Below are 12,656 nucleotides of genomic sequence, written 5' to 3' on the forward strand. Positions count from 1 at the left end.
TTAACACCACTTGTCTCTGAAGGTTTATGCTGTAAAGACTGTGCTGCAGAGACCGCTGAGCCTGATCCAGGGACCACCAGGAACAGGGAAGACTGTGACCTCAGCCACCATTGTCTACCACCTGGCACGGCAAGGCAATGGGTAGGGGTCAGGAGGCCTGACTGGAACGTCTTGGGAGGGTTACCTGCTTGCTGCGTTTTACATTGTTTATATTAAATTAGGGCTGTAGCTGCTTTTAACAAGCTAGTCTGGGCTCCTAAAGGCAGCACTGGCACTGGTCAGTTCTCCCAGGTGGTGCTGTGCTGTGTGTACCTCAACTTGGAAAGTCTTCACCATGAGATGAGGAGAGGTGAGGATGAAGGTCTGTTATTAGCGGTGCTTTGCACAAATAGAATGAAAATTGGGTGGGGACAGGAAGCTCTGGACTGGCTGGGTTTTTAGCATCTTCTGCATTGTGCCATCTGTGGCCTTAGTCAGATTTTAGCTGTTTGCACTGCCTGTGATTCAACATAACAGTCTTGGCTACTTAGAGTGTTGTGAATCTCCTCTGGGAGAGCACTGAGACATTCATTTGCCTTATGTTGAAGGCCTGTACTCGTCTGTGCTCCAAGTAACATAGCTGTGGATCAGCTGACTGAGAAGATCCACCAGACTGGACTGAAAGTCGTTCGGCTCTGTGCTAAGAGCCGCGAGGCCATTGACTCCCCGGTGTCATTCCTGGCCCTGCACAACCAGATCAGGAACATGGATAGGTGGGTGTCAAGTAGCCAGCCACAATTGAGGGGGGCAGGGTCTCCTCTCTGTGGCCCTGATACACAGTCAGTCCTTCATTCCCACTGACATGCCCTCATGCTTCCAGCATGCCAGAGCTTCAGAAGCTGCAGCAGCTGAAGGACGAGACTGGGGAGCTGTCATCCGCTGATGAGAAGCGGTACCGAGCCCTGAAGCGCACAGCTGAAAGGGAACTGCTCATGGTGAGGGCCTAGGTTAGGGTGTTTGGGCATGTAATGGCACCTTCAGTCAGGCTGTTACTTGCTTTTGGAAGAAAGCTTAGATACCCTACTTTATTTGCTTTATCTGAGGTCACACAGACATGATTTTTGAATACCTTCTACTCCCTGTTATCCCCCCTGCTGCTGGGAGCTTGGGATCCTGATATGCCCCCCACACCCCCACACCCTGTGGGTTTGCTGTTTCTTTACAAACCAACCAAAAGTGGATCACAGCCTGTTCTCTGGCTCATCACTGCCCCTCGGAGGCTGTCTCCAGCACTGAGCCATCTGCGCTGAGAGGTTTTCTGTGGTAAGGCCCTGCCACTTAAGATCTCAAAAGTTATGTCACTGCAGCCTGGACAGTGATTGCTGTCAAGGAGAGACAGCTTGTTTTCATGGTTGTAGGTAGAGCAGGGACCAGAGTGGCATCCTGTCCTATCCTGCTTGCCTGCCCTTCCAGGCCTGGTAACATGTACTATTGCAGGTGCCCCTGATGCTCACACCCTCTTCTTCCATAGAACGCAGATGTCATCTGCTGCACTTGTGTGGGTGCAGGGGACCCCAGGCTCGCCAAGATGCAGTTCCGCTCCATTCTAATCGATGAGAGCACCCAGGCCACCGAACCAGAGTGCATGGTCCCCGTGGTCCTTGGAGCTAAGCAGGTGGGCCATGTCACTTCCATTGTGGTCTTGTTTGGAAACTGGTGTGCATTCTCTTTTGTTACAGTTCTGTATAATTCTTAATGCTGGAGGTTTGGGGTTTTTAATATCCTTGGAGGCTGTGTGACACCCTGGCAGAGCCAAGGGGTGCATGGCAAGCTCTTTGAGGGTGCCTCTCTGTGGGTCCTGAATGCAAGTGTGAGTGTGTGAGTGTCTGTGGTGGGCAGATTTCCCATGCCCAGTCAGTATCTTAACTACTGGAATTCACATGGCTGGGGGAATATTTGGACCACAGGTCTCTTAGTCTTCTGAGAGTGGACGTCTCAGCTCCTTCATACTTGAACCTCTCACCTGTGTGGGTCTCTTGCAACAGCTGATCCTTGTGGGCGACCACTGCCAGCTGGGCCCTGTGGTGATGTGCAAGAAGGCAGCCAAGGCCGGGCTGTCTCAGTCGCTGTTCGAGCGCCTGGTGGTGCTGGGCATTCGTCCAATCCGCCTGCAAGTCCAGTATCGGATGCACCCTGCACTCAGTGCCTTCCCTTCCAACATCTTCTACGAGGGCTCTTTGCAGAACGGTGTCACTGCAGGTAATACTCAGTGGGGGGTGGGGGGGTGTATGAAACCTGCGGCCAGTTCCTTCCTGAGTGACTTCACCTAGTAACCCCGTGTGTGTGTGTGTGTGTGGTGGGGAGGAGTTCCGAGAGGCACCATGGTCAGCAGCAGGACAGCATGTCTACTCTGGAATGTGGAATGGCCAGTTCTCAGAGCCCATGCCCTAGGGTCCATAAGACAGGGGAAAGACTCCTTTCAGAGTGACACTAAGCTTTGGAGAAAGAGTAAACTTGGTTGTAGGTCCTTGCTTTTCATCACATTGATTATGTCTTGCCAGTCCCTTCTGGCCTGCAAAGTTTCTTTTGAGAAATCAGCTGATAGTCTTTTAGGCACCCTTTTGTAGATAACTCTCTGCTTTTCTCTTGCTGCTTTTAAGATTCTCTATCTTTAATCTTTGGCATTTTAATTATGATGTTTCTTGGTGTGGTCCTCTTTGTGTCTAGCTTGTTTGGGACTCTGTGTTTCTTGGACTTATATGTTTATTTCCTTTGCCAAATTTGGCGAGTTTTCCTTCATTATTTTTTCACATAAGCTTTCAATTTCTTGCTCTTCCTCTTCTCCTTTTGGCACCTCTATGATTCGGATATTGGTTTGTTTAAAGTTGTCCAACAGGTTCCTAAGCCTTTCCTCATTTTTTTCAATTCTTGTTTCCTCATTCTGTACTGGTTGACTGTTTTTTTCTTCCTTATGTTCCAAATCATTGATTTGAACACCGGTTTCCTTCCCTTCACTATTGGTTTTGTGTGGATTTTTCTTTGTTTCACTTAGCATAGCCTTCACTTCTTCCCTTATACGTTTGCCGTACTTAAGTATAACGTCAAGCCTGTGAGCATCTTTATCAACAGTGTTTTGAACTTGGCATCTCTAAGGTTGGCTATCTCCTCGTCACTTAGTTCTGCCACTGGAACCTTGATCCCTTCCCCCTTTTGGGCCATACTTCTCTGTCTCCTTATCTCGACAGGCTCCCGTTTGTGTTTGCCTCTGTGTCTTAGGTAGAGCTGTCGCTCCTTTTATGTTGTAAGGAGCTGAGCTTTAGGTATTCATCAGTAGGGAGCAACCCGTTTCACCACATTGTGGCACTGTGTGTGGGGGAGGGGTCTGAGAGGGAATAATACCACTAGCTCAGCACTCGCCCCTTTGCCAGGCACTTCTCCCATTTTCATATGGGACTGGTGCCTCTCTAGATGTTGCCCTGGCTGTCATTTCCAGAGTGGGTGGGTCTGTGGACGTTCTAGGACTGTGGGAGCCCTTTAAACAAGTGGACTCTACTGAGAGACCAGCAGTTTCTTCCTCTGCCCCAGCCCCCACTGGTCTGCACAGTCAGAAGCAATGAGGCTCTATTTTCCCTGGTGCTGGAACCATGAGCTGTGTGGTCTGGTCTGGTGCTGGGAGCACTCCCCAGGTGTCCATCCCTACTTTTTAAAATGTGTGACTGTGCTTTCTGTTGGCCTGCTGCTGCCTCCGCCACTGCCACCTCACCGTGTCCTCTCTGCCCTGGCTCCGCCCCTCCCACCTTTCTGGATGAGTATTTCTTCTTTATTTTTTTCTTTGTCGAACTTCCATGTAGCTCAGTTTCCTGGAACTTCTGGTTGTCTCTAGTTTTGAGGTAGTTGTATTCCTTCTTAGCAGTGCATCTGTCTAGGCTTCCATCTTGGCCGGAAGTCAGTATATTTTTTTAAAGATTGTATTTACTTATTTTGGGGGGCGGCTAGAAAGGGAGAAACATCAATTGGTTGCCTCTTGCACGCCCCCAACTGGGGGCCTGGCTCACAGCCCAGGCATGTACCCTGAGCAGGAATCGAACCGGCGACCTTTCAATTTGTGGGACGACACCCAACTCACTGAGCCACACCAATCAGAGCCAATTAGTATATTTTTAAAAAGTTTTATTGAGTTGTGAAGAAGCACCCAAATCCTAAGTGTTTAATTCAGTGCGTTTCACTAAGTGAACAACCCTGTAGAGCCAGCACCTGCCCAGTCTCCAGGACCCCCTGTTCAGGGTAGTGCTGACACCTAGACCCACTGACGTGGGGTATTTTGACAGCTGTGGCGGGAGTTTTACACCACAGAAATTAGCAGGTGCTACAGACCAGCCCCAACCCCAGTGGGCATTAAATGTTTGCCAGCATCCCCTAGACTAACAGGCCACTTCATTCATCAATTGGCCTCTGTCCTCACTTCGACAGTAGAGATGGACTGACCTCGTTTTCAGCTTGACCCGAAGGGCATCATACCATGTATTCTTGCACATCGACGTTAGATCATTGGGATGCAGAAATATTAGTTTCCTCACACTGATCTGCTGGTTAGATGCAGCTCCTTTCAGGCTGGTCTGTGACTGGACAGGTTGCTCAACAGTGTCATCCACAAAAGCCAGTTGTAGGGGTGTCTGGGTACTGAGAGGACTGCAGTAAAGCTTCTAGAAGGAAATAGGAGAACATCTTCATGGGGGTGAGCATAGGTTTCTTAAATTGGCTATTGAAAGCACTGACCGATGAGACGTGTTCAGGGAGTAAACAGCTCTGTGCTGTTGTATGCATGGCTTTACTCAGTCCTGACCCCTTGAGCAGGGGACCCGTTCAGGTGGCCTCCGTGTTTTTCTTCTCTGATGAGAAGTGTTGCCTCTTTTCTCTCCCCATGACAGCGGATCGAGTGAAGAAGGGGTTTGACTTCCAGTGGCCCCAACCTGATAAGCCGATGTTCTTCTATGTGACCCAGGGCCAGGAGGAAATCGCCAGCTCGGGTACCTCCTACCTGAACAGGTAAGCAGAGGTTTGCCTGCCACAGCTGCTGGCTTTGGTGGCAGTGTGGCCAAGCTGTTGATCCATGTATGTGATGGCTGGACTGAAACTGCCCTCCTCACTCTGTTCTATTCAGCTTTCTTAGCCCACAGCATTTTCTCATTTTGCTCTTCAATATAGTTTTTATGTTGAGCAGATACTTCTCGTGCCTTGTGTGGTGAACTTTTTGTGTTCTCCACGACTCCCTCAGTCCAGGACAGGTTGGCCCATTGTGGGCATAGCTGCCCCTGCACCTCCCACAGCCTTAGGTGTCAGGAACCCACAGATGCAGCCCAGGAACTGAACACCTGGTTTCCTTAGGACAGAGGCTGCAAACGTGGAGAAGATCACCACGAAGCTGCTGAAGGCAGGCGCCAAGCCAGACCAGATTGGCATCATCACACCATATGAGGGCCAGCGGTCCTACCTGGTGCAGTACATGCAGTTCAGTGGCTCTCTGCACACCAAGCTGTACCAGGTGCGAGCTCTGTCCTCCCCTGCCAGGTTGACCTTGATCGCCTGGCCGGGGAGGTTTGCATTTGATTGTTACTGTGTTTTCTGCCCTTGTCCTGCACATTAAGACTTTGCCTTAAGCATCAGAAATGTGGGCCAAAGTTCATGCATAAAAGTGTTTTCTTAGGATAGTTTCCAGAACAAAACTGAAAAGGCTCCAGATTTGACCAGTAGGGTTGTCATTTGTCCTGCTGTGTAGTGGATGTTTCATAGTCATGAGAATGCTGCCAACTCTTGGGTCAATACCTGGGTTAAAATGACCAGGTGTATCTGTCATGAGGGTGCATGATAACATAGTTATTTCTCCATGTAGAAATGAACCAGAATACAGAGTAATGTCTCTGACAATGACATGTAACTTGGGGAACAGTCTTGGGTTTTCAGATGAGGAAGTATGTGTTTATTATTGGGAAACAAATTACTGAGATTAAAAAGACAACCGAAGAGGGAAGGCCAGGAGAGAGCAGGGCTGGGAACCAGGGCTGATGGGTGGGATTCCGTGATGGATTCGGACATGCTTTGTGCAGCCTACAGGTCTTTGAGGGCAACCTGCTGGTTGACCATGACCATGTGTCCCCTTGCAGGAGGTGGAGATAGCCAGTGTGGATGCATTCCAGGGACGTGAGAAGGACTTCATCATTCTCTCCTGTGTGCGAGCCAATGAGCACCAAGGCATCGGGTTTTTAAATGACCCCAGGCGGCTTAATGTGGCCCTGACCCGAGCAAGGTACGGGAGATAAGTCCTGTCTGGGCTTGCATGCAGGTGGCAGTTGCTACTGTCCTGCCTTAGAATCATTCAGAGGGACTTTTCCTTAATATCTGGCTCTGGGAGGGTCCGCACTTCCTGGTCCTTTTATTAATAGTCCTCGCACCCCTGTTAGACCTTGGGCTAGTGGCACAGGGCACAAGAGAGATCTTGCCAATGCCTGAGGTCTAAGGGCTACAGCAGCAACTTAGAAAGCAGGGCTCGCCTGCAGTTGTCTTTGTTTTTGTGTCCTGATGGTTTTCTGTGGCCTCATTTCATGAACAGTGTCGGTCTTGGCCCTTCTGACTTCAGATTCAAACCCAGTGGCGGTGGGGTGTCCCTGCTGAGTTTTGAACCCACAAGTCTAACATTCTGATCCTGTCTCCTTTTTGGCTCTGGGGTGTAACTGCTCTGAAATAGTGGTAACAGCACAGAAGGGACCTGGAGAACAAGGTGGCCCCCGTGCTGCCCCTGTGCCAGCCTGAGGCTAGACTCACGTTCCCATGTCAGTTCATTCCCCACCCAGGGCACTTGGCTTTCGTGGTTACTCCCTTTGGTATATTCTTGTTAGGTGGCCAGCATGGGGGCATTTCCCTGATATAGCTGGTTGAGGGTGAATGTCCACAGAAACTAGGCCCAGGCTTGGGCATGAAGTTACGTCCCCTTCCTTTTAGGGTCTCTGTGGCAGCTCAGGAAGCTGACTTGACGATGCAACAAGGAAACTAATCCCTGAGCTAACATGCCCACAGGGGTGTTTTGTTGTCTGAGGCCTTAGAAATCTACCCCCAAATAAATTGAGTGCAGTGTCAACAACTTGCAGGGTGGGCTCCAGTGCCAGTCGTCATAGGCAGGTCAGGCTTCTGGGCAGGGAGGCAGAGGGTGGCCCCCAGGGACTTTGGACTCGGATTTTGAATTTGTTGGGCCTCAGACTGTTCGGCATGTTTGCTTGCCATGCGGTCCTAAGCACCACGCTCTTTGCACCCACACCTTTTAGATATGGGGTCATTATTGTGGGCAACCCCAAGGCCCTCTCCAAGCAGCCACTGTGGAACCACCTGCTGAATTACTACAAGGAACAGAAGGTGCTGGTGGAGGGGCCCCTGAACAACCTGCGAGAAAGCCTCATGCAGTTCAGCAAGCCCCGGAAGCTGGTCAACACCATCAATCCTGTGAGCCCAGGCCAATGGGAGGGAGGGCCGGGACCCCTTTTCCCCCCCAAACCCACATTCTAGCACCTGGCAGTGAGTGATGCCGATTTGGCCTCTGGCAAGTGTGCACATGTCAGTGAGAAGAGGAGCAGTGTGTGCTAGCCCCCACACCAGTGCCTTGAGAGCTGGGGAAGTATGGGATTCTAAATCTCAGGGGCATCTAGGAGTCAGACACAGGCTGGGGGTCCAGTGCTGCTTGACCTGAAGCCAAAGATGGAATGTTGAGCATTAGAGGCTGGGTCGTTTAGAGAAGGGTGGCATTCCACACTTACCCAAACCCTTTGCAGGGAGCTCGCTTCATGACTACCGCCATGTATGACGCCCGGGAGGCCATCATCCCGGGATCAGTCTATGACCGGAGCAGCCAGGGTAAGTCCTCTATGGGAAACGACTCGCATTGGGGATGTTGACCCTTCCCACGCCAGCGCTGTTTTTGTCCACAGAAACCTGCCTGACAGCAGTTCCTTCTTAGCTTCCCTTGTTTGAGATCAAAGAGTTGGTCTTCGGCAGCTTCTAAAAACAAGATGTTTTTAAATAACACAGCTCTGCCTGTTGACCCTGGGACTCCACCCCATCTGCCCTGTGCTCCCTTTTTCAATGGGAAGTCACACTTGCAGTTCCTCCAGGTGGCCTCCAGCCTCTTCAGTTTTGCCTCCTTCCTAAAGCCTCCACTTGCTCTGTCAGAACTGAGTTGGGTGCATGTTCTAGTCTGCTGTGTGGAGTCTCTGTTATGTCCTAAGGCTGAGTCTGACCCCCACTACCCTGGAACACCTCCTCCTGCTGAGCCAGTCGTAGATGGTTCCCATTCATCCCCCAGGCCCTTGCCTGCTTGGACCCTTCCCCACCCACAGAGGGTGACCACCATGCCCAGAGACTCAGTTCAGTGTCACCTGCCTGCTTTTTTACCCTCATGTGCTTACTGTCCTTGTTTTTTTTTTTTTTTTTTTTTTGATTTGAGGAACATCAGTGTGTTGTTTCACTTATTTATGCATTCATTGGTTTATTCTTATATGTGCCCTGATGGATCAAACCCACAACCTTGGTGTATTGGGAAGATGCTCTAACCAACTGAGCTACCTGGCCAGGGCTCACTGTCCCATCTTGAGGGCAGTGTACCCCAGCTCCTCCCCTCATATGTTATCTTGGCAGCCCCCTTTGATCCCATATTCCCTGGGGCCACTGGGGATCATGTTCTCTAACAAAAACATCTCATGACCACATCCTGCAAAACGCTGTGTAGCTAAGGATGTTCAAGGCCCATGCTCCTTCCATGAGTCCTCAGGGGCCAACTCGGAAGGCCATGCTCTCAGGTCCTGGATCCAGGGAGCTTTGACATCAGTGGATCCACTGGTCTGTGGAGCTTAGGTACTCTGCTTTTTAGTGTGTGTAGTGTGTGTGGTATGAACATGTAATTTGGCACAAAAAGGACTTTTTATTTGAAGTACTGTATGTAGTTCTGTTTTTTGTGTTCCTATAGTCGTGGTTCTCAGAATCCCCTGGGTGAAAAGATGGTTTCCCAGGCACCATCCCCCAGCAGCTTGAAAGGGGATTGACAGAGTCTGCAGCAGGTGGCTCTGCTGTGGGGACATCCCAAGAACCACAGACAGAGCACAGACAGGATGGGACGGCCATTCCATTGTGGGCAGAGTAGCTGACTGGGGGCGGGCAGCAGACTTACCTGTACACAGTGGGGAACTCGCCATCCACCGTTTTGCAGGCCGACCCTCGAACATGTACTTCCAGACCCACGACCAGCTCGGTATGATCAGCGCTGGCCCCAGCCACGTAGCCGCCATGAACATTCCCATCCCCTTCAACCTGGTCATGCCACCCATGCCGCCCCCAGGGTACTTTGGACAGGCTAATGGGCCAGCTGCAGGTGAGCAAGCACCAGGCCCTTGGGCACTCTTGCTTGTCTGTGAGGCTCAGACCTCCTGCAAGGAACGCTGGACGCTGTCTTTCAGGCCGGGGCACCCCAAAAGGTAAGACTGGTCGTGGTGGACGCCAGAAGAACCGCTTTGGGCTTCCTGGGCCCAGTCAGACGAACCTGCCCAGCAGCCAGGCCAGCCAGGATGTGGCATCGCAGCCCTTCTCTCAGGGTGCCCTCACACAGGGCTACATCTCCATGAGCCAACCCTCCCAGATGAGCCAGCCTGGCCTCTCCCAGCCTGAGCTGTCCCAGGTGAGCTGGCTGCACCGAGACTGACACGATAACTAACCTGCAGAAAAGTTAGGCCAGCCCTTCCCAACACTCCCCAAGGACTCAGGGGTCAGGATGGCCTCCTTCGTGACTGCTTTCAGCAATTTGACTGTGGGTCTAGAACATCCCATCAACAACACTGCCTCTTCACATATAGGCCTGGGTCACCTATCCCAATGGTGAGGTAGCCAGTGTGCACTTTCTGCTACTGAGGCTCAAGGACCACTTTTTCCCTTCTCTGGGCTGGGGAGGGACAGGACACGCAGCTGGTTCTCAAGGCTGCAAGAACGTGAGCTAGTTCTCTGGCTGCTCATCTTCCCAACTGTGTCTTTCAGGACAGCTACCTTGGTGATGAGTTTAAGTCTCAGATTGATGTGGCGCTGTCGCAAGACTCCACGTACCAGGGGGAACGGGCATACCAGCACGGTGGAGTGACGGGGCTGTCCCAGTACTAGAAGGCAAGCCAATCCCAGAGGAGGGCTTCACCAGGACCTGGACTTGCAGGAAAACTCAGGAAATGTGGTGGGAGTCTCACGTCCCCGAGGAGCCAGGTCATCCTGTGACCTGTCAGTTCAGGTCCCTGCACCTCTCCCTGTGTCATGTCCTCCCCTGAGAGTCCTAAAAGTCCTGAGAAGGCCCATACCCTCCTGGGCAGGCAGGAAGGAAGATGCACCCCTTACTCTGAGTGGCAGCTTGTGAGGGTGACGGGTTCCGGCGCTAGGTGCACAAGGAACTTCTGCAAGAGGCGTCTCTAGGTGCCAGCAAGAGCCGTGCCTTGCAGTTCCTATCTGGCTGGGTGCTGGTGCTGCTGGGAGGTGTGCCACTGTTAACGCACAGGCTCGAGCCTTAGCTCCTGGCTGCCTTCTCTCTCTGGTTGGGAAGTCACTGGTGAGCACTGTCCAGCACCTGAGGTCACATTTCACAGGTGGGACCATAGTTGCAAAGTGGAAGCCAGGAGAAAGCCCCTTGCCTTCCAGGCGGGGCTGGGCTCCCACTTTCTCTGACAGTCTCATGCCCTCCCTCTCTGCAGGTGGCGGCAGAAGAGCTAAGCTATGTGGCTTAGTCCATCAGCATCTTATTCTGGGTAATAAAAAATAAAAATAAATGGATACCTGTTTTCCACTGCTAAAACTGAAGCACCACTGTGAGCAACAGGAGAGGGGAGAGGAACACCTGAGGGAGAGCAGCCCGAGATAGTGAGTGCCCACTGCTGGCACCGCGGCGAGGAGACAGAGGGAGAGCGGAGGTGGGGCCGGCCCGCCCGAGAGCCCTGCAGCCCGCTCGCCAAGGAGGCCCAGCTCGCCGTGTCTACACCTGGGTCTTCGACCAGGTGGAGGGAGGAAGACCCTCATCTCAGAGTAGCCCTTTCCTCTGTTCTTTCTTTTTTCTGTTTTATTGAAAGGGGACTACATTTTATCAGGAACAACTCGAATTTCTGTGCTGAGCAGGCTCCTTAAAGCTGTGCTTGGAGAGCCCCACCAAGGCGCGGGTTCCATCCGTGCCGTCTGAGACATTGCAGTCATGCTGCCTGTGTTCTAAGAAGGTTTTCATTTAAAGAAAATACGGTGTTTGGGGGTTTCCGTTTGTTTTTTAAAGAGTTTTAAAGGAGTACTGAAATATATACTGAGTTTGTCTCTCAAATCTTAGTGGTGGACCTGGGAGATGCAAGAAGCTTCCAGAAACGAAGTTTAAAAGAGCCACACAAGGTTAGGATGAACACCTGTGACGTGATCATGGAGAGGAAGACTTTTATTTTCAGTTTAGTTTCCAGCAGCTTCTCCCTGTGCGTCAGGGCGGTGACTGGAGTGTCACCTGGGCCCACCTGCTCCGCTGGACTCTTGAGAAGCAAGGCACTTCTCACACGCAGCGGATGCCGTCCCTGAAGGGCCCTGGCAAAATTAGCTGTGAGACCAGAGGGCGGGAAGGTGGTGGTTCCTCGCCAGGTGTTTTCTTCCCCAGTGTCCTTCCTGAGGATTTGGCGAAAGACATCAGCTAAGAGGATCCTTCTCTAGGGTGGCACCCTCAGCCCCTGCAGCCATCAGAGAAGCCAAGGGCCTTGGGCCCCATATTCTCCACCCCACTCCCAGATTTGTAGCCCTTCTATCTGTGGGCATAGCTTCAATGAGTTGGGTCGGTTTCTACTTTATTTGGGAGAAGTTTCAGAAATAAGTTGATCCTGTGCTGAAGGTGCTTGGAGGAATTTGTCGCTTCAGCTGTACAGATGGACATCAACCTGGGTCTGCGTTGTGGAAATTCTTGTAGTTGGGAAAGGACCCCTCAGGGGGTAGGTGTTAAGTCTCCTTGGTGACCATCAAGTTGGGGACTGTTTTCTGCCTACTCAGGTCTTAGTGACCATGAGCCCTAGCATCCCTTCCCCATGCACCTGACACTGGCCCTTATTCCAAAGCCTCCAGCTGCCATCTGGTACACAAAGAGATGGGGGGACACAGGCACCTTCCTTCTGGTAGGCCCTCTTTTTCCCATTGGTAGGGCTTCTGGTCCCTTTTTGGTAGAGGCATTGGGCTTGGTTAGGCTTTGGCTGTGACCCTGTGTGCCTGCCCACTGCCCTGTTCCTTCCTTGGAGTGCTCTACCTCGCTCTTTGCTGTTGGCTTTGTTCACTTTCTAGCAGCAGTTACTTTGAGTTTTCCAAATCAGAGAGCATCTGTACCAAGGCAATGTCACTTCTAATTTTTGGTCAATTTGTTTTAAGCTCTTTTGTCACCAATAAAATGTTGAAACAACTTGTGTGTGTCACGGGGGGGCGGGGTAAGCTGCAAGGGGTGGGAGAGCACTTGGTCTGGGGTCTGCTGCCTCCAGGGCAAAGCTGAGAAGGGCTGGATCTAGATGGGAGGGGTGGGCAGGACTCCCAGGGACCCCCTGGATGTGGAGCCACCTGGATATGGTGCTCTAGAAGTGCAGAGGGCTCCACTTTAGGAACCTCCCCCC

The 12,656-nt window shown here is 51.7% G+C and overlaps 1 protein-coding gene across 1 annotated transcript in view; it reads left to right on the forward strand.

Moving 5' to 3' along the window:
• The window catches only part of UPF1 (UPF1 RNA helicase and ATPase), a 33,802-nt gene extending 21,351 nt beyond the window's left edge, over positions 1–12,451 (forward strand). Inside the window, exons 11-24 of the mRNA XM_090290024.1 lie at positions 23–141; positions 588–752; positions 860–974; positions 1,511–1,654; positions 2,025–2,238; positions 4,908–5,025; positions 5,365–5,521; positions 6,141–6,283; positions 7,296–7,470; positions 7,797–7,878; positions 9,227–9,388; positions 9,474–9,691; positions 10,045–10,167; positions 10,740–12,451. Of these exons, the coding sequence (XP_090146150.1) occupies positions 23–141; positions 588–752; positions 860–974; positions 1,511–1,654; positions 2,025–2,238; positions 4,908–5,025; positions 5,365–5,521; positions 6,141–6,283; positions 7,296–7,470; positions 7,797–7,878; positions 9,227–9,388; positions 9,474–9,691; positions 10,045–10,164 (1,932 nt within the window). The 3' untranslated portion in view covers positions 10,165–10,167; positions 10,740–12,451. The remainder of the gene's footprint in view (positions 1–22; positions 142–587; positions 753–859; positions 975–1,510; positions 1,655–2,024; positions 2,239–4,907; positions 5,026–5,364; positions 5,522–6,140; positions 6,284–7,295; positions 7,471–7,796; positions 7,879–9,226; positions 9,389–9,473; positions 9,692–10,044; positions 10,168–10,739) is intronic.
• Positions 12,452–12,656: the final 205 nt, after the last annotated feature.

The sequence above is a fragment of the Furipterus horrens genome, unplaced genomic scaffold, assembly GCF_987537825.1.
Source record: "Furipterus horrens unplaced genomic scaffold, mFurHor1.1.pri manual_scaffold_10, whole genome shotgun sequence".
Taxonomy (NCBI): Eukaryota; Metazoa; Chordata; class Mammalia; order Chiroptera; family Furipteridae; genus Furipterus; species Furipterus horrens.